The sequence below is a fragment of the Hemibagrus wyckioides genome, linkage group LG09 (assembly GCF_019097595.1).
Source record: "Hemibagrus wyckioides isolate EC202008001 linkage group LG09, SWU_Hwy_1.0, whole genome shotgun sequence".
Lineage (NCBI taxonomy): Eukaryota > Metazoa > Chordata > Actinopteri > Siluriformes > Bagridae > Hemibagrus > Hemibagrus wyckioides.
This window is the reverse complement of record NC_080718.1, coordinates 25701063-25721730: the sequence shown is the minus strand read 5'-3', so window position 1 is coordinate 25721730 and position 20668 is coordinate 25701063. Positions and strand designations below refer to the sequence as shown.

General features: G+C 37.8%; 2 protein-coding genes across 3 annotated transcripts in view; both read right to left on the bottom strand.

Moving 5' to 3' along the window:
- bicc1a (BicC family RNA binding protein 1a) overlaps positions 1-2153 on the bottom strand; it is a 92846-nt gene extending 90693 nt beyond the window's left edge. For both annotated transcript variants that reach the window (XM_058399568.1, XM_058399569.1), the window contains exon 1: positions 1782-2153. In XM_058399568.1, the coding sequence (XP_058255551.1) occupies positions 1782-1974 (193 nt within the window). In that variant the 5' untranslated portion in view covers positions 1975-2153. The remainder of the gene's footprint in view (positions 1-1781) is intronic.
- Positions 2154-4858: 2705 nt separating this feature from the next.
- On the bottom strand, positions 4859-19091 carry ube2d1a (ubiquitin-conjugating enzyme E2D 1a). The gene is made up of 7 exons (XM_058398270.1): positions 18982-19091; positions 13066-13129; positions 12094-12125; positions 10082-10159; positions 7697-7802; positions 6680-6773; positions 4859-5579 (listed from the first exon to the last, which is right to left on the bottom strand). Exons 1-7 carry the CDS (start codon positions 19003-19005, stop codon positions 5534-5536), a joined length of 444 nt encoding a protein of 147 aa, XP_058254253.1. The 5' UTR covers positions 19006-19091; the 3' UTR covers positions 4859-5533.
- Between the last annotated feature and the right edge of the window lie 1577 nt (positions 19092-20668).

Below are 20668 nucleotides of genomic sequence, written 5' to 3'. Positions count from 1 at the left end.
CACTGTATCCTTAGCTGTCCCTCATTCTCCCTCTCTCTCTCTCTCGATCGCTGTATCTCTCTCTTGCTGTCTCTCGTTTTATCTCTCACTCTCTCTTGTTCGCTCTATCTATCCCTTTCTCTTGTTTTGCTCCATCTGTCCCTTTCTCTTGTTCGATCTATATATATATCTCTTTCTTGTTTCCTCCATCTATCTCTCTTTCTCACTTGTTTGCTCCATATATTCCTCTCTCTCTCTTGTTCGCTCTATCTATCTCCCTCTCTTGTTCACGCTATCTATCCCTCTCTCTCTCTCTTTTGAAGTTGCAATATTTCAAAAACTGTAGATTTTCCACAGATTTGAGGCGAAACGCATCAAACGACATCGTCACAACACGGCGAGGCGCTCCTCCATTCACGTGTGTGTTACATGAGTACAGCTCTCGGACATTACATGCGTCTCTCACTGCTAGGAGATTAACAGAAGAGTCCTGTGCTTGTGATTTCGCCAATTCAAGTAATTTTCCACAAAAAAAGCAGAGCTGCATGGCAAATTTTGGGAAAAAAATGGCATTTTGGCTGCAAGAATCATGAAAAAGCTCTCAAAACAAAACTCTAAACCTCAAAAACAGCACGTTAATGAGAAACTCCTCTGTCTGGAAGAATTTACTGTTCCAGCTCGAACCCTGACTCACTGTCCAGAAGCACCTCCTCAGAGAAAATCTCATTATAATCAACCATTACATGTTTTTAATCAGTTTTTGGAGCAGGTCCTCTAAACACGCCCCTGTGAAAGCTGTTACCATAGAAATAATACTGAATTAAAGAGAGCTTAACCCTGACTTCAGTACTCAGTGGAAATAAGAACTTATTTTGAGAGAGAGAGAGAGAGAGAGAGAGAGAGATCATACAAGGTCAAGATTCTTGTGCATTTCTAGCACTATCGGGATTAAAAAACAGCACGAGTTATTACACAAAATCAGGATATTACGTTAACACGAATCTCACCTTCAGCTTGCAATCGATCACCTTCAGCTTGCACCTTCAGCTTGCATCAATTACAATCAAAACAATCATCAGTAACTATCATAACTCAAGCGCCCCTAGCGGTGAAGAGGTGGACTGCACTTACAAGCCAAACTCCAATAACACAACTAATTGTCCATTTTAACTCACGAGCTTGACTTACATAAAAAGTACAAGGGTATACAAATAAAACTTTTCCGATTCATACACTTTTATCTCATTTTCAATTCTTGCAATGCATCAAGGTGTTTCTAAAGATGGAGCCAAGGATCAACACAAAGGTCATCTTCAGGATATGTTAAACATACCTTTGGCCTAATCGGTGTTTTATCCACTTGTTGTTTTGGCAGAATTGCAAATGAACACTGACCTGGTGTTGGGTTGAACAACAGGTAGATAGACTTAAGGAAAAAGGCAATATTTATTAGAATAAATTGAAAACAACTGGAGAAAATAACGTGATGGGGTGTTGGAGTTCATGCGCAACTAACAGGTAGAAATATTAATTATTAAATATTTTTTAATTATTTAAAACTGAAAATATTTTTAGACGAGCATATACATTTATTTATTTCATTAAATTTAACTGCAGAAAAAGTAAAAATAAATAAATAAATAAATAAATAGCTCTACAAGTAAAAAAACGTAATGTTACAGTATAGCGAGTAAAGTAACACAAAAATTATTTATTATATTTATTTATAAAGGGGGGGGGGTCACAGCTTGAAACTATAAAAACAGAAAACTTTATAAAAAATAAAAGTAAATAAATCCTACCTAATAACAGGGTTTCTAATCTCTTTCGGTCCACACGGAACCTCTCCTCGGTCCAGTCCGGGTTGGGCGGCGATACGTGTCCGCTTGAGTCGCTCTCCGAGGCGGGCAGAGGGGAATCAGCGCTCCGCTCGCTGTTCGAGCCCGGGTCCGAGTGCTGAGAGCAGCCGCTCAGGGGGACGCGTTGCGCGGCCATGTCGCGCCCGAACCACCGCTAAACACGCACAGCTCCGAAAGTCACTCTGAGCCTGGGCTTTTTTTCTTCATATAACCAAAACATAGAACATTCCAGCGCGTCACTCCGGTTTTTCTTTCTTTCTTTGCTTCTTCACAAAGCCCCTCTCTCACCCTCAACCATCTCTCAGAACTTTTTTCACTCACTGGGAATAGATCCCCGAGTTCTTTCATGCCAGAAGAAAAAAATTCCCGCCCACTTTTTGTTCTTCGCCACGCCCACATTTAACCCAGTCAAACTTTTTTCTTTCCTTGGAGTTCAGAAACATGCGCATGCGCAAAAACATCATACATATCTGGCGGCCTGGGAAAACCCTTCATATATATATATATATATATTTTGACAATATGAAGTTCTTGAGCTTAAATACTGATTCTCTTTGGCAGTATCTCAATTAGAGCTTTTAAAAGAACAACTTTATCATCACCTGAGTTATACAAAATGGCTAAAAGTACAGGTATGTGGACCATCTGACCATCACACGTGTGCTTGTTGAACACCTGACCATCACACATGTGTTTGTTGAACATCTGACCATCACACATGTGCTGTTTGAACATCTGACCATCACACATATGCTTGTTGAACACCTGACCATCACACATGTGCTTGTTGAACACCTGACCATCACACATGTGCTTGTTGAACACCTGACCATCACACATGTGCTGGTTGAACACCTGACCATCACACATGTGCTTGTTGAACACCTGACCATCACACATGTGCTTGTTGAACACCTGACCATCACACATGTACTTGTTGAACACCTGACCATCACACATGTACTTGTTGAACACCTGACCATCACACATGTGTTTGTTGAACATCTGACCATCACACATGTGCTGGTTGAACACCTGACCATCACACATGTGCTGGTTGAACACCTGACCATCACACATGTGCTGGTTGAACACCTGACCATCACACATGTGCTGGTTGAACACCTGACCATCACACATGTGCTTGTTGAACATCTGACCATCACACATATGCTTGTTGAACACCTGACCATCACACATGTACTTGTTGAACACCTGACCATCACACATGTGCTGGTTGAACACCTGACCATCACACATGTGCTTGTTGAACACCTGACCATCACATATATATATATATATATATATATATATATATATATATATATATATATATATACATACATATATATATATATATATATATATATATATATATATATATATATATATACATATATATATATATATAGTTTTATTTTCCTCCATAGACCATGTTGAGGAAGCTGTTGCTAATTGTTTTTAAAAATTATTTTATTGACATAATAGCTAGAAAACGTCAACAATTAGTATAAAACACCAACAAGCTCCAGAACAAAGCAGCACTTGACAGTACAAGTGTCTGGAATGAAAAGAAATGTAGCTAGTTTGTGAACATTAGGCTTAGTAGCATTAATTATCACAGAATAGCAGCAAGCTATTATTAGGCAATTTGATCTTTTTGTTAGCAAGTTAGCAAACTTTGACTTTAAGTTCCAAACAGTGGAATGTAAGAACCAACTGTGTAAAGTAGTTGATCAACTAAGACATGTTTGGTGTCAAACTTTTGCTTCAAGGCTAATGTAGCTAATAACTCTGTGTGAGGAAGCTTTAAGGCTAATGTAGCTAACAAGTCTGTGTGCTTCGAAGCTAATGTAGCTAACACGTCTGTGTGCTGACATTTTATGGCTAATGTAGCTAACAAGTCTGTGTAGCCCAAAAATTATTACTGTAAATATGAACCTCAAACCACATCCAGTTCCTCAGACTTCCTGAAGTGGTTTTCAGGACTCAGCAGAACTTCCTGTTATCTATAAAAACAAACAAATGTTCTCCGAATAGCTGATTGCAGAAACCAACTAGAAATGATGTTTAGATAAAAAATTGTAGCAGTAAACTGGACATTATTAGCTCACATTGTCTTGGTGTAAAATGATTCTACTGTTTTACTTCATTGTTTATTTTAAAATTGTATTTTTTGTCTCTTAAGAGTACTCATTAGCTTCGTAGCTGTAGAGCTAATACGTAACCGTGGCTAACCTTTCCAGCTCTCTCTCACTGTTTAGCTACACATGCTACTCCTGAGACACCACTGATCCTGATAAGATAAATTTATATATTTCTGTAAAGCTGCTGTCACAATGTCCACTGTTAAAGTGCTGAACAAAATAAAATCAAATATTTTTTATACTTTGTGGGGGCTCAAGTGGTTAAGGCACTGGCTTGTTGATTGGAAGATCAGGGGTTCAAGCCCCAGTATGGCCAAGTTGCCACTGTTGGGCCCTTGAGCAAGGCCCTTAACCCTCTCTGCTCTAGGGGCACTGTATCATGGCTGACACTGTGCTCTGACCCCAACCTCCAAGGATGGGATATACGAAGAAAGAATTTCACTGTGCAGTAATGTATATGTGACAAATAAAGGCTATTTCTTCCTACCCTTATCCAGAGTGACTTATACATTATCTCAGTTGGAACAGCTGAGCAATTTAGGGTTAAGGTCCTTGCTCAGGGGCCCAGAAAAGGCAGCTTGGTGAACATGGGATTCAAAAATATGAGCTTTTGGGCAGCAGTCCAACACCTTAACCTTATGCTACGACATCCCCGCTGTTCCATTTGAGATGAAGGAAAAAAACTCGTACACTAGGCAGTAGGGCATAGTGTAAGTGTGTAGTGTGTACCGAGTCATTTGGGACACAGCTTTGGAGTTGAAGTGAGAACATGCTGGACTCCGAAGAAGCCTTAGCTAATCATATACATGTGGGACAAGTGCAAAACTGATCCATCTGATATTTTAAGAAAATTGGACGTTTATGGAAACGAGGTAGAAATACAGTTTTCTTTTTATTTTCACCTTTTTCAAAAGGCAACCTGGTTTTACAACACTTTTATTATTATTATTATTATTATTATTTCCCCTCGGGGTCATGTATACCAGTATAGTTTAACATGAACAGAATAATTATTCCAGATTCCTTCATCACAGTATACCATCATACCCCTAACACACAGTAAACCTTTAATAACAATCTAAAAGAACAAAACCTGCTTGTTAGTTCACACACAGCATCACAAAAAAAAAAAAAAAAAAATCCTTTCATGGTTTTAATTCAAAATAAAAAATAGCTCCAGAACAGGTTTTTAATATGATATCATAAAATATCTAAAAAGAGAGCGGAAAAAAAAAAAAAAAAAACTTGTACCAGTAACAAATGCTAGATTTATCATCATTAACATCATTGTAATGGCTGCTCTGAGACGCTCTTCAGCAGTAGCCTGAAAACCTTTCCGGTGTTCCATTGGGTTTCTGTAAACGGAAAAAGCGAACGGCTTCGATGCGTGACGTGTCGGTTTCGGCTTTTCCTCTGTAATGGGAAAAAAGGGGGGATAAAGAACCAAAAAAATACAGTCCACCAGTTTTTGAGAAAGGTGGTACAGTACATCCTCGTTAATCGTCCACGTGCAACCGTTCAGAGTCCTGCCGGTGGAATCAGCGGGAGTTACATAGCGTATTTCTGAGTCCACTCTCGCGCCATTCTGTTGTATCTGAAATGAAAGAGAGAGAAAGAGAGATTAAACACAAATCTAAATCAGCTCCTAGGAAAGTAACACATTCTATTCCATTACACATTTACTGTACAATCCTACATTATTTAGTTGTGGTAGTAGTGACATCACAGTGCTGATGGCTGATTGGCTGGAAGGTGGCGATTCATTTTCTATAACTGCTGCTATGACACTAGTCTCTATAAGCATATACAACGATCAGGCATAACATTATGAGAGGTGAGAGGTGAAGTGAATAAGACTGAGTATCTCATCATGGCACCTGTTAGTGGGTGGGATGTATTAGGCAGCAAGTGAACATTTTGTCCTCAAAGTTGATGTGTTAGAAGCAGGAAAAATGGACAAGCGTAAGGATTTGAGCGAGTTTGATGAAGGGCCAAATTGTGATGGCTAGACCACTGGATCAGAGCATCTCCAAAACTGCAGCTCTTGTGGGGTGTTCCCGGTCTGCAGTGGTCAGTATCGATCAAAAGTGGTCCAAGGAAGGGAGTGAAGGCTGGCCCGTGTGATCCGATCTAACAAACGAGCTACTGTTGCTCAATTTAGGCTGTTTTGGCAGCAAAAGGGGGACCAAGACAACATTAGGCAGGTGTTCATAATGTTATGCCTGATCAGTCTAAGTATATGCAATGTATTTAAAAAAAAAAAAAAAAAAGAACTGGAAACTTTGAGCCTCTTTAATTAATAAGTCTTTTAAGAAAGTTGTTTATAAATGTTTGTGAAAGTCAAAAACCTCTGTTGGATTAATAAAACTCAGCCTTTTCTTTGTGCTCGTGTGTGTATGTTGATCATATCTGAAGTCAAGAGCAAAATTAGTTACGACGGCTCATTTGCATTTAGACACGCCCACAAAACTCCATAAAAGGTCACGTAGACAGGAAACTGGGAGCAGGAAATAGTTACTAAAAGCAAGACTGAAAGGCAGAAGTGGAAGCTATTCTGACTCGCATCTGACTCTTGCATGGGCTCATTAATTAATGCAGCTAAATTAACCAACAACTGAGTAACAACCCTGTACAGGCAGGAGATATTAATCTGGTGTGAAACTGATTGAAAATTAAAAGGGAAAGGTTGCGTACTTGTCTTTGTCTGATTTGTAGATGTGTGCGATGTCCGGAACTAAAGGGTCATCTGGGTTGGGGTCACACAGCAGTGAGCATATGGATAACAGCACTGAAAGACAGATGGATTGAGAACATTATTCCTTCATATTAAAAAATAAATAAATAAATAAATAAATAAATAAATAAATAAATAATAAAAAAAAGTGATCATATTTTTTTTTTATTTCACTCACATACAAAAATAAAATAAACAATAAATGTAATATATTTTATTATTAATTCACATAAAAAAACAATAATAGTATTTTTTTATTATTCATTCACATTAAAAATAAACAAACAAATAAATAAATAACAAGTGTAATAATTTTATTATTAATTCACATTAAAATAAATAAATAAATAAACAAATAAATAATAATAGTAATTATATTTTTATTATTAATTCACATTAAAATAAATAAATAATATTTTTTATTATTCAAAGGAGATCTCCAGGCAATTGCATTCAGGGAATGTACGGGTGGAGTGTAGAAGTATACGTACTTAATCTACATTAAAACATCAGGTGTAAACGCATCTGGGAGGAATTTACGAATAAATTTGTTCATATTCAGTTTGGTAAAGGAAGCTCAGTGAACTTAGTTTTACTGCACAGACCTACACTGAGATGCAAACATAAACAAGGTGCAACTTTTTTATTTTAATTCACAAAAACGTCCTGGATACACAAACACGAAACCTCACGATGATGGAAATAAATCCATGAATGCCAAAATAAGCTTTACTTTTGTTATGGGCAGGGTTGCCACATCCTCATTTTTCCATTTTTCTTTCAAATTAGGCAATCCTGCTGTTCCACATTTTGTGTGTGTGTGTTTTTCTTTGTCTGTGTGATGAAGATTCGGTGCATCTCATTTTATTTATATAAAGATCTCGATTTATTTATACATAAAAAAAAAAATAAAGCAGCACCACAGGTTCTGTTCGGCCCGGTTCTTGTTCTAGAGTAAGTGAGGTTGCAGTTGATACCTTTAGACACTGTGAGCGCAGGACTCCACTGAGAGCGCAGGATGTCCAGACAGATGCTGCCGTTACTGTTGATGTTTGGATGGTAGATTTTTGTTGTGAAGGCAACCTTGGGGAAAAAAAGTAAGAAAAAAGGAGGATTGTGTCAAGATTCTCGGATGAAGCGTCTACTCACTAATGATGAAACACTTCAGAATTATGCTGAAGCTATTTATATTTCCTAGTATGATTTCATGATGGGACACCCCTCCAAATCTTTCAGGTTCAGGTGTTGTTTTCCCTTAGTTCCAGTGAAAGGAACTCTTAATGCTTCAGCATACCAAGACATTTTGGACAATTTCATGCTCTTTGTGGGAACAGTTTGGGGATGACCCCTTCCTGTTCCAACATGACTGCACACCAGTGACCAAAGCAAGGTCCATAAAGACATGGATGAGTGAGTTTGGTGTGGAGGAACTTGACTGGCCTGCACAGAGTCCTGACCTCAACCCCATAGAACACCTTTGGGATGAATTAGAGCGGAGACTGCGAGCCAGACCTTCTCGTCCAACATCAGTGCCTGACCTCACAAATGCTCTTCTAGAGGAATGGTCAAAAATTCCCATAAACACACTCCTAACCCTTGTGGAAAGCCTTCCCAGAAGAGTTGAAGCTGTTATAGCTGCAAAGGGAGGGACAACTCCATATTACATTCATGTGCATGTAAAGGCAGACGTCCCAGTTTTGGAGTGACTTACAATTATCTCATTTACACAACTTGCCTTGCTCAGGGGCCCAGTAGTGGCAGATTGGTGAACCTGGGATATGAACTTATAACGTTCTGAGCAGTAGTCCAACCACTTAACCACTAAGCTACCACATCCCACAGAACAAGCCTGCATTAAGACAAATAATCCAATTCAAGTCAAAGAATCTTTTCACTAATATCAGTTATGTAAGAAATGCTCACATTTAGTGATGATGTGGACCTAGCAAACTATTCAGTGAGCATTTGAATTACAAAATGTAATAAATAAATAAATAAAATAAAACAAAAATGTAGGAGATCTTCTGTTACAGATCCCTTGTTTATCCTGAGCACTTAAACCGCCCACTGTTCTTCAGAAAAAAAACAAAAAAAAAACCTCCAGGACATTCTTTGCTTTTCCAGCATTGTCTATTTATATTTGACCTCTTTCTCACAGTGAGATCTTTTCGCACTGAGGACGACTGAGGGACTCGTACACAACTATTACAAAAGCGGCAAACATTCACCGATGCTTAAGAAGACAACATGATACATTAAGAGCCAGGAAGGGGGGTGTGTAAACTTTTAAACAGGATGATGGGTGTACACTTATTTTGTCTTCTGGGAAACATGATCTTTAAACAAAGTAATAATAATTTTAAAAAATCATGTTTTATGACCTAAATAAAGGTAAATAAATAAATAAAGTAATAAAATAAAATAAAATAAAATAAAATAAAATAAAATAAAATAAAATAAAATAAAATAAAATAAAATAAAATAAAATAAAATAAAATAAAATAAAATAAAATAAAAAGGGACATGTTTATTTTTTCCTCCCTGACTGGGACATGAGTGCGAATCCCATAGCTGAATCAAATGCACTAATATAACACATGCTCTCTGGGTGTCAGTCACAACAACATCAGCCAATCACAGCTCATATATAAGGAAGAGGGCAGATAGCCAAGAGAGAGAGCAAAACTGGCCATTATATCTCAGAATCTGTCTCAGGTTCAGCATGCTCTCTCACCTGTCAGTCAAAGCGACTCTAGCCAATCACAAGCAGCAAGTTATATAAAACAAATAAACAAATAAATGACATTTTGTCCAGCTTCACATGTCTCTGAGGAAGCATGAATCCACCTCAGCTGGAAGTGGTCATAAGATGAGGTGACCAACATTCCCAAACCACACGATGCACTTTATGTGGCTAGGACGACTTACTTTAAGTCCTCGGCTCTGTGGTGTTTTATGTAGCACCAGGAACCTGGAGAAACGTTGTTTAATTTCGCTGTGTACTGTGTCAGCTATATATAATTAAAATGACAATGAAAACTTCTTGACGCTTGACTTTCAAAGCCATCTTTAAATATCTCTCTACTCAATGCTAAACCGGTCGTCATAAACTACCCTTGCTTGCTAGCTATTTTAGCCTCGTATCTCTGGAAAGTAAACATATTTCATCTGAATCGACTGTATTTGGAAAAGTGATGAGACTAATTCTTTGGAACAAAAGAAGGGTGAGCGCAAAATATTGTGTAAGGACGAGTCCTTTATGTCATTTACACAACCGCAGCGAAGTGGTACGGAGAAGCAGAAGTTGGTTACTAACGATGATATGGACTAGCACATTCATGTAATCTGGCAGGTTGACTCACCTTCGGTGGTTTAAAGGGGTAGTCTGTTGGGAAGTGAATAGTCAGGAAGAAAACCCCGCCCTGATACGGACTGTCACCCTGAGAGAGAGAGAGAGAGAGAGAGAGAGAGAGAGAGAGAGATGAAGGAAGGAAACGTTTGGCAGAAACCTCTAGAATTTTTGTCTTTGTTAACCACAATCAATGTAACTGTGTTTCTCAGGCATTATCTGAAAAACAAATCTAATCAAATAAGAAATAACAATTAACTTGGAATAAAGTAAAGAAAAAAAAATTCACCGCAATGTTTTCTGTTTCATATTTTGCCACAACAAAAATAAATAAATAAATAAAATTTCAATATTGCTGCATTTGCTGTAACTGAAAGGCTGCAACTCAACTCAGAATTCACTATGTAGCTGGAATGAATGGAGGGAAAGAAAGAAAGGAATAAAAGGAGGGAGGGAGGGAAGGAGAGAAGGAAGGAAGGAAGGAAGGAAGGGAGGAAGAATGAAATAAAAAAGGAATGAAATAAAAAAGGGAAAGAAAGGAAGGAAGGAAGGAATGAATGAAGGAAGGGAGGAAGGAAGGAAAGAAAGAAAGAAGGAAAGAAAAAAGAATTCTGGGATCTGCTCTGATGTCATTTTCCTCAGTATAATAATTTCTTAAAGAAAGAAAGAAAGAAAGAAAGAAAGAGACGTAATTCTGGGATCTGCTCTAATGTCATTTTCCTCAGTATAATCATTTCTTAGTTCTCAGGAGAGAGAGAGAGAGAGAGAGACAGAGAGAGAGAGAGCGAGAGAGCGAGCGAGCTGTAAGATTATTCTGCATCTCTCCACTTGTAAAGGAAATAAGGAGAACCACAGCAGGAAATGAGGAGCAGCTTGAGAAACACTACACTACACTACATGTCTTCAAACAGACCCCAAACTGGACCACAAATCATCCAAAAAGCAAGAAAATAAAAATAAAAACAATAATATTAAATAAATAAGTAAGTAAATAAACAAACAATCATACAAATGACTAAACAGGTATACAAATAGGTAAATAAACAATTAAATAGGAAGCCTTTTAAATAACAAAAAACATTTAAAAGTATAAAAAATTACAGAATAAAAATCTATCAACTTTTGAATCATTTAGCTTCATCATCATAACGGTAAACAAACTAAAATCTAAAAAATAAGATTATCTAGAAAATCAATTTCTGCATGAAAAGCCCTAAAATCACACAATTTGGATTTCCTGAGCAATTCATACACGGGTGAGTCAAATGAAAAGCTTGGTTTCGCCAACTGCACACAAAACTGGAAGAATTTTTTTTCTACAGGAATCTGGATTGTCCTTAAGCACTGGAGGAATGATTGCACCGAACATCATGGGGATATATATGTTGATGTGTTAGAAGCAGGAAAAATGGACAAGCGTAAGGATCTGAGCGAGTTTGACGAAGGGCCAAATTGTGATGGCTAGACCACTGGATCAGAGCATCTCCAAAACTGCAGCTCTTGTGGGGTGTTCCTGGTCTGCAGTGGTCAGTATCTATCAAAAGTGGTCCAAGGAAGGAACAGTGGTGAACCGGCGACAGGGTCATGGGCGGTCAAGGCTCATTGACACACGTGGGGATCGAAGGCTGACCCCTGTGATCCGATCCAACAGACAAGCTACTGTTGCTCAGACTGCTGAAGAAGTTCTAATGCTGGTTCTCATAGAAAGGGGTCAGAATACACAGTGCAGGACGGGTCAGGGCTGTTATAGTAGCAAAAGGGGACCAACACAATATTAGGCAGGTGGTCATAAAAGTTTGTGATCGAGACGTGAAAACAAAATTAAAGACTGCTGTATTTGCTTGCAGTTGTTCAAAATGATGAAGATTTTCCTCAGATCTTCCTCAGATTTGGAGAAACTGCAAGCTTTCATTTGATCAACCCTGTAATACAACTGAATTCAATGTAAAATCAGCCTTTTGGACCAGATGAAACATTAAACAAACATCATGGAACAAAGAGAGAATGAAAAAGGCCTGTTCTTACTGGTCCCATTATTGTAGCCTGCCAGTGAAACACTATAGAGACAGAAAGAAAAAGTTAGAATTAGCATTTTGACAATTAACACTTCATCACCCTGGATCTTTTCTAGAACTTGTAGAGCGACAACAACCACATGCACGAGGACTGGTGTGAGTGCTGCATATATACTGTATCGTTTTTAACCCTTTTTACCAGTACACTGGTGTTCCAGTTTGCAGGCAGAATGGAAATGGACTTTTTCAGTCAGTATAAACAAATATTCAGGCTGCGAGTCTGATATAAAATGAGTCTGTTGGCTTTCAGTGCGATTTAGACGTGCGTTTTTCCCTCTGTTGGAGAACTTCACACAGAATTGTAGTAGTTGAAGGTGAAATTTGTTTAGATAAACAAGCACTTGGAGCATCTCAGAGAGCAGAAATGGGTTTGATATCAACATTTACTTTGAAAATGTGTGGGGAAAACTAACAATTTTTTGGTTTTTTTTTTTTTTTTAGAGCTTTTCTATGAATATATTGCCCCTTATAGGCTAGGAGAAAAACTACAAATTCTTAAAGCTTTGAGTGTCTACTTTCATATTTTATAAGTTTCATAAAACCGTCACTGTGGACTGTGACATGGCAAAGAAATTCATAGTTGAAAACAAGCACAAATACATTTTTTGGTGCTTAAGTGTGTAATTGTAGATATGGTGAAGTTTTCTATAAGGAGATGTGCATTTATTATTTCATGGAAGGAGTCTCCAGTGTCAGGTGTTAGACGCCTTCAGACATATCGTTCTACAGCGTTTAACGTATTGATGAACGGATAAATTAAAAAAAGTGTACTCGGTTTAGAGTTGCTGTGGTATAAGAGGAATAAAACACTAGTAGGAGGATCATTAATGTCAGAGTGTTCTGATTGTTTTCCTCTAACGGCGCTCCCCTATGTGATATTTTTAATTGCTTACAGGTTAGTAGAGAGTTAATAAACACTTACAGTCCTCTCCCATCGGTCCTGCTGAGCATTGTGAAGGAGGGTCCCGCTGCAAGTCCTGTAATTCCTACATAGACAGAGAGAAAGAGAGAGAGAGAGAGAGAGAGAGAGAGAGAGAGAAAAAAAGAGGGGGGGGGGTTTGGAGAGATACAGACAGAGAGAGAGAGAGAGAGAGAGAGAGGGTCTTTACATGGTGCATTCATAAATGTTTTTGCATACAGTAATGGAATATTCCATGGAAAACTCCATCGTTTGTAAAACTCCTCCGTTAGCATGAAGTCATTTCAGAGGAATTTCTCCGGCGCATGCTGCAGCTCCTTGCAGATTCAGATTTTTCTCTTCTTCTTCCTGTCCGTGTTTACACCCGCGACTTGAGTACGTCACTCGCTCTAAACAAAGCCTGGCTCACATCACCTCAGCTGATTAATGCATGCTAATATATACTATATTGCCAAAAGTTTTGGGACACCCCTCCAAATCATTGCATTCAGGGGTTGGGCTTGGCCCCTTAGTTCCAGTGAAAGGAACTCTTAATGCTTCAGCTTCATACCAAGACATTTTGGACAATTTCATGCTCCTAACTTTGTGGGAACAGTTTGGGGATGACCCCTTCCTGTTCCAACATGACTGCACACCAGTGCACAAAGCAAGGTCCATAACTTGACTGGCCTGCACAGAGTCCTGACCTGAACCTGATAGAACACCACTGGAATGAATTAGAGCGGAGACTGGAAGCCAGGCCAAAACTGGGACATCTGTCTTTACATGCACATGAATGTAATATGGAGTTGTCCCGCTCTTTGCAGCTATAACAGCTTCAACTCTTCTGGGAAGGCTTTCACAAGGTTTAGGAGTGTGTTCATGGGAATTTTTGACCATTCCTCTAGAAGCGCATTTCTGAGGTCAGGCACTGATGCTGGACGAGAAGGCCTGTCTCACAGTCTCCGCTCTAATTCATCCAAAAGGTGTTCTATTAGGTTGAGGTCAGGACTCTTTATGGACCTTGCTTTGTGCACTGGTGTGCAGTCATGGAACAGTAAGGAGCCATCCTCAAATTGCTCCCACAAAGAAATTGTCCAAAATGTCTATGTATGGAAAATTAGCGGAGGTTATAGAGATATACACGAACAAACAGGCTAATTGACCAGATGAGGCTAGATGTGAAAGCTATGAAAGATAACAGAACCTGCTCAGGTGCAGAAGCACAGACCCGAAATTTTTTCCTAGCTGATAAAAGTATTCAAAGCGGTCACTTGCTGGATTTATCCAATCAGGATTGTTGATTTATGAATATGTAAATGAGAAGCAGGGTTTAGGAATGTAAAGTGTCAAAGATCAGATTATGAAGAGCCAGAATTCAGTGTTAACCCCGGGGAAAGGAGGAGCAGTGTGAAACCTCTGACTACATAAACCCAGGACTTTGTTACTCAGAGTTTATAACCTCTAACTACATAAACCCAGGATTCTGTTTACTCAGAGTTTATAACCTCTAACTACATAAACCCCTCATGTCTTTGTACACACATATGAAGCTGATTGAGGTGATGCAGCAATTCCTCTTGATTCCTCCTAAATGTTTACAGAACGGATTGGAGCTCTTAAAAACATGCTATGTTTAAACCAGACAATTAGGAGCTACTTAAGATGTAAGACTTATGACATCTGATTATAGAAAATCTCTTATTTAGAAAATAAAATTTTGCTAACTTGGATCAGTGATGAATCTTGACTCCAACAGAACATCTTACATTTGTATTCTATTTGAAAACAGATGGATTGTGTAAAGTTTGTACTCCCTGTCTGGACTATTAAGGTTTTTCTTCTTTCTTTTTAGTCTTATTTTTGTGTGTGTTGTATCTTGTAACTAAGCTACTGTAATAACACAAGAATTTCCCTCATGGGATCAATAAAGTCTATCTATCTATCTATCTATCTATCTATCTATCTATCTATCTATCTATCTATCTATCTATCTATCAATCATCGATCCATTCATCTATCTATCCATCCATCAGCCACCTATCGATCAATCCATCAATCTATTTATTCATATCTATTTATCCATTCATCCATCTGTCTATCTATCTAATATCAATCCCTCCATCCATCAGTTTATCTATCTAATGTATCCATCCATCTCTTTCCATCCATTTATCCATTCATCCATCTGTCTATCTATCAATCCCTCCATCCATCAGTTTATCTATCTAATGTATCCATCCATCTCTTTCCATCCATCCATCCATTTATCCATTCATCCATCTGTCTACCTAATATATCAATCCATCCTTCCATCAGTCTATCTATCTAATCCATCCATCTTTTTATTCATATCTATTTATCCATTCATCCATCCGTCTATCTAATATATCAATCCCTCCATCCATCAGTTTATCTATCTAATGTATCCATCCATCCATCTCTTTCCATCCATTCATCCATCTGTCTATCTATCTAATATATCAATCCATCCTTCCATCTGTCTATCTATCTAATATATCAATCCATCCTTCCATCAGTCTATCTATCTATCTATCTATCTATCTATCTATCTATCTATCTATCTATCTAATGTATCCATCTATCTATCTAATGTATCCATCTATCTATCTAATGTATCCATCTATCTATCTAATGTATCCATCCATCCATCCATCCATCCATCCATCTATCTATCTATCTATCTATCTATCTATCTATCTATCTATCTATCTATCTATCTATCTATCTATCTATCTATCCATCTTTCCATCCATCCATCCATCCATCCCCTTATCTTGACCGTATCATATTACAAGCAGTACTGTAATCTTCTAAACACTGGATATTTAAGGGTGGAGTGTTTTTGTTTCTTTTGAGTTCAGAATGATTTATTACACCCTGCATCTGTGTACTTCTAAACTGTGAATTTTTTAATTGTTGTGTAATATTAAAAACATCAATTATAATAAATAATAATAATAATAAAATCCTTGCATTTCATTGCCTTGTACCCATGTGCAATGTCAATAGAGTTGAATCTTATCTAATCTTATCTAATCGAATCTAAAAAGCTCAGTCTCAGCATCGCTTTCTAAGATGGATTTTCCGTCCAGGTTTGTGTCTGTCTTGCAGCTGAAAAGAAGAAGAAGAAGAAGAAGAAGGAGAAGAAGGAGAAGGAAAAAAGAAACCTCAACTTTGTATTTGTCAGCGACTTGACAATTAGGGTCATGGCTACAGACGCAACTTAACCGTGTAATTACATCGGTCTGTAAACAGCGCACAGATTACCGTAGATGAGGTCAGCATTGCAAAAGAAAGAAAATGCCAGGAAAAGATCTAAAGTAAGGGAAGTTAGTGGTCAGAATACGCTTCTGCTGTTCGTCAGAGAAAGATTAGGAGCTGAGATTTTAGAGCTGTACAATTTCATCAATTTTTTTTTTAATGAGAAGGTACTGCTGATATTATACTGCTGACGAAGAGAAAAAGTCAATCGATGGTCAGATCAGACCTCACACTGTACTGTACATGACACAACATTTCATTTCCATTCAGTTTATTTGTAAAGCACTTTAACAATGGACATTACACAGAATAATTTCTAAACTTTATAGTTAAGCTAATATTTATCCCTAACATTTATCCCTAATGAGAAGCCTGAGACGACGATGGTGTGGAAGAACTCCCTGAGATGATATGAGGAGGAAGAAACCTTGAGAGGAACCAGACTCAGAAGGGAACCTCATCCACACTGGGTGTACCAGTAGGATGTGATGCGAGGTCAGTTGCACTGGAACCGTGTTGCGATTCCAGTTGTACGTGAACGCGATTGTTGTCATGATCCAAGGCCGTGGCTCAAATCGGCTAGGTAGTGTGAGATTAAGTGCTCGGAAAAGATACGCGTTTTTCCACTACCTTAGTATTATAGTATAACAGTAACACAAATGTGGGCCATTTTGATTAAAATGTACAGAATAAAAGCTAAAATAATTGTATAAAAAAAAAAAAAGAAAAAAGTCTAAATACAGAGTAAAAACCTGTAGAATTTGCAGAACCAGCTAATGAATTTTTTCACATACGTATTATATCTTTATAATTATATTACTATTAAACTACAGGAAAATTTACAGCCATAAATTTAATTGTTTATTTATTTATTTATTTATTATACACCTAGCAGTAAGGACATACTTATAATGTACACCATATTGCCAAAAGTTTTGGGACATCTGCCTTTACATGTGCATGAACTTTAATGACAGTCCATTCTTAATCCGTTGGGTTTAATTAGTTGTCCTGCCCTTTGCAGCTATAACAGCTTCAACTCTCCTGGGAAGGCTTTCCACAAGGTTTAAGAATGATTTTACGTGGCCCACCACTTCCCAGTTGCTTCCACTTTGTTATAACACCATTAACAGTTGTTGTTGTTGATCTTTCGGCTGCTCCCTACGTGTGTGAGGGGTCACCACAGCAGACCAACCGGTCCGCAGAACAACTTGGCACAGGTTTTATGCCGGATGCCCTTCCTGAAGCAACCCTCCCATTTTTATCCAGGCTTGGGACCGGCACTGCATCCGGTGGCTGGGGTTTGGGCACTGGCTGGGAATCGAACCCGGGCCTTCCGCATTGTTCCACGAGAAAGTTACCACTGAGCCACCAGTGAGGAAATGTCACGAATGGACTTATTGCGCAGGTGGAAACCTATCATGGTACCATACTTGAATTCACTGAACTCCTGAGAGAGACCCATTCTTACACAAATGTTTGTAGAAGCAGTCTGCATGCCTAGGTGCTTGATTCTATCCACCGGTGGCCAGGGGAGGGGTGTCCCAAAACCTTTGGCAATATATGGTAGATTTAGTCTGATTGATTAAAGCCGGGTTTTGGCTGTCTGATCTTTTATGATTATTACCTGTCACAGCGTAGGATATGAAGTCAATCCAATCTTGGCCGAATTCTATAACAGAGTGTGAGATAATGCGTGTTTTCTGCTTCAGATTATCTGATGAAGATCCTCTGGTGATAGATCTACAATTCAAAGTCATTAATCAGCGATTAATCGTCTACGCAGAAACAGCTTACAAATTGAGTTTGAAGTAAATCGAGCTTGTTTTCTGACCATATTTGTAGCTGTGCTTTGCGTCATCCTGGGTCTGTGGCTTTCGACCAATCACAGAACAGTATATTAAGGCTAAATGACATCACAAAACTACCTAGCAGTTTCAAGTCCCTGCTTGTTTCTTAGCTACGAGTCTTTTATCATCGTTGTTAAATAGATCTTATTTGAAAGAGTACACGACATTTCTGCACTAGGGCCTGGCAGCTTAAAAACGATAAATATCGCGAGATGTTGCGTTGTCATAGGAAATATCAAAGTCAAGTATCGCGATATTCCCTGATATATCGAACAACCTTTAAGGAAAAATAATAGATTTATTTGATTTAAGGGAAAACCCCTAATCACGGGCAACTAATTTATGCGTTTAAGTAAATGAATATATCTTATAGCTTTTTCTATATAAAGGTCTATAAAATGTTGGTTAATGAGAGAGAGAAAATAATAATAAACAAGTTTGTGATGATCAGTGTAAATAAGTGACCTTAGGTTGGAGTTGGGGGAAATAAACCGGGTTTAGAAATATATTTAAGTGCCGTTTTTAAGGTTAGATACTGTTTACTTTAAAGAGAGGCATTTTTAAAAGCATTTTTGCAGAAAATAAATCGTTATAAATGTGTAAAAAAAGGCGTGTCGTTATGGTTTGTTGACAGATAAACTGAGCCGGCTTTGTTCTCGCTAGCAAAGCTGTAACGTTAGCTAACGCTGTGTAACAAACCCAGCCTTAAGCAAGCAATAAAACTACATTAACCATCTCTCAATACGCCTTAATTACCTGTCATAGCTGTTTTATTAGCCGTAATGTCAACAGAACATTGATTTACCTTCTGAATCCTTTTCAGAGCCATCACATCCACCGACACCTCTAACCCCTTTTTTCTGCAACCTCTTCAACACCGCGCACTGAAGGAGGAAACATGACTGAGCCGTATCCCAAACCACTCTGTAGTGAACATCGAGTGCACTACAAAAGGCCCAATCGACTGTGGGTTTATAAAGCTGTTCAGTGCACTTGCGTAGGGATTTTTGAGGTGTTTGAAAAGCAACCAGCAGCATCAGGAAATCGAGCATGAATGGATTTCAAAATAAAGTTGGAAGTGGATTATTATGGAACGAACAAATTGATTCAACTGACAGTCAAAAACAAACAAACAAACAAACAAACAAGTTAGACAGATAATCATATTTATATCTAAATGAATTCCGGATGCAGATTTATATGTGCTTTGTCAGCAACCATAGAAAAAGGAAAAGAAGACGTGACGTGTTTGATGATTTATTTATAGGATTGGTCAAACGTCGTTGATTAATTTTCTACATTTGCGGCTAATTAATTTTATATTAATGTTCCTATAATAACATCTTCGACATGGAGATGTATGAAGGATGCTGCTTATGAACATCTATTTTAATAAACATAACTGTTGATATGATTAAGATGTCTGTAAGGAGATGTTTTTTATTTCTTTTATTTTGTAAGAAGAGGATTTATTTATTTTTTTGGAAGGAGTCTCCAGTGTCAGAGGTAAAGCTTACATTACAGCAATTTGGCACTAATTACATTCAATTTATTAAAGAATGACAGACCCTACTTGGGCATTGGTGCCTCAAGTGGTTAAGGCTCTGGGTTGTTGATCAGGGTTCAAGCCCCAGCACCACTAAACTGCTACTGTTGGGCAATTGAGCAAGGCTCTTAACCCTCTCTGCTCCAGGGGGCGCTATATCATAGCTGCCCCTGTGCTCTGACCTCAACTTCTTCAGCTGGGATATGAAGAAAAGAATTCCACTGTGCTGTAATGTATGTGTGGTGATAATAAAGGTTTCTTACCCTCAGTTCTTTTTCTTTATCTCCTCCATTTATAGATAATTTGAAATTTGTGGACACACACACACACACACAGGGTTTTCATGAAGTTCTTGTACAAACCAGTACAGTTGCTAGATAGATAGATAGATAGATAGATAGATAGATACTATTGCATATGTTATCAATAATTATGAAATACACATTTCTTCTTTAAGGAAATTATTATTATTATTCATTTTTTAAAGAGTTTAACAAGCTGTATTTCTTGCTTTGGAAACATCATTACCATCCAGAATCCTGTTAAAAAGATGAACTAAAAATTTTATTATTAAGTGTGTGGCTGCTTTGTAGTAGAGGTCAGTGTGAGTTATAGACAGACAGATATTATTTATTAGTAACTTAATTTGTAAATTTATTTATAATTTTATTTATAATTTTATTATTTGTTGTATGTACTTACTTTTTTTTTTTTTTTTAAAGCAATCCGTTTCCTAGATTGTCCAAGTTTACAGTGAAAAGCATTTTTTGTGCCATTCTGGTGTTTTTGTTTTAAACAATAATCTTGTAATAATAAAAATGCACACAACTTTCATTATCAGCTGAACGGTGTCCGAGTAGAAAAGCCGAGCTGCTTGACGTTGCCATGATACGAGTGTGTGATGGTTTAGATGAGGAAAGCTGGAAGCTTCAAATTACTTCAAAAA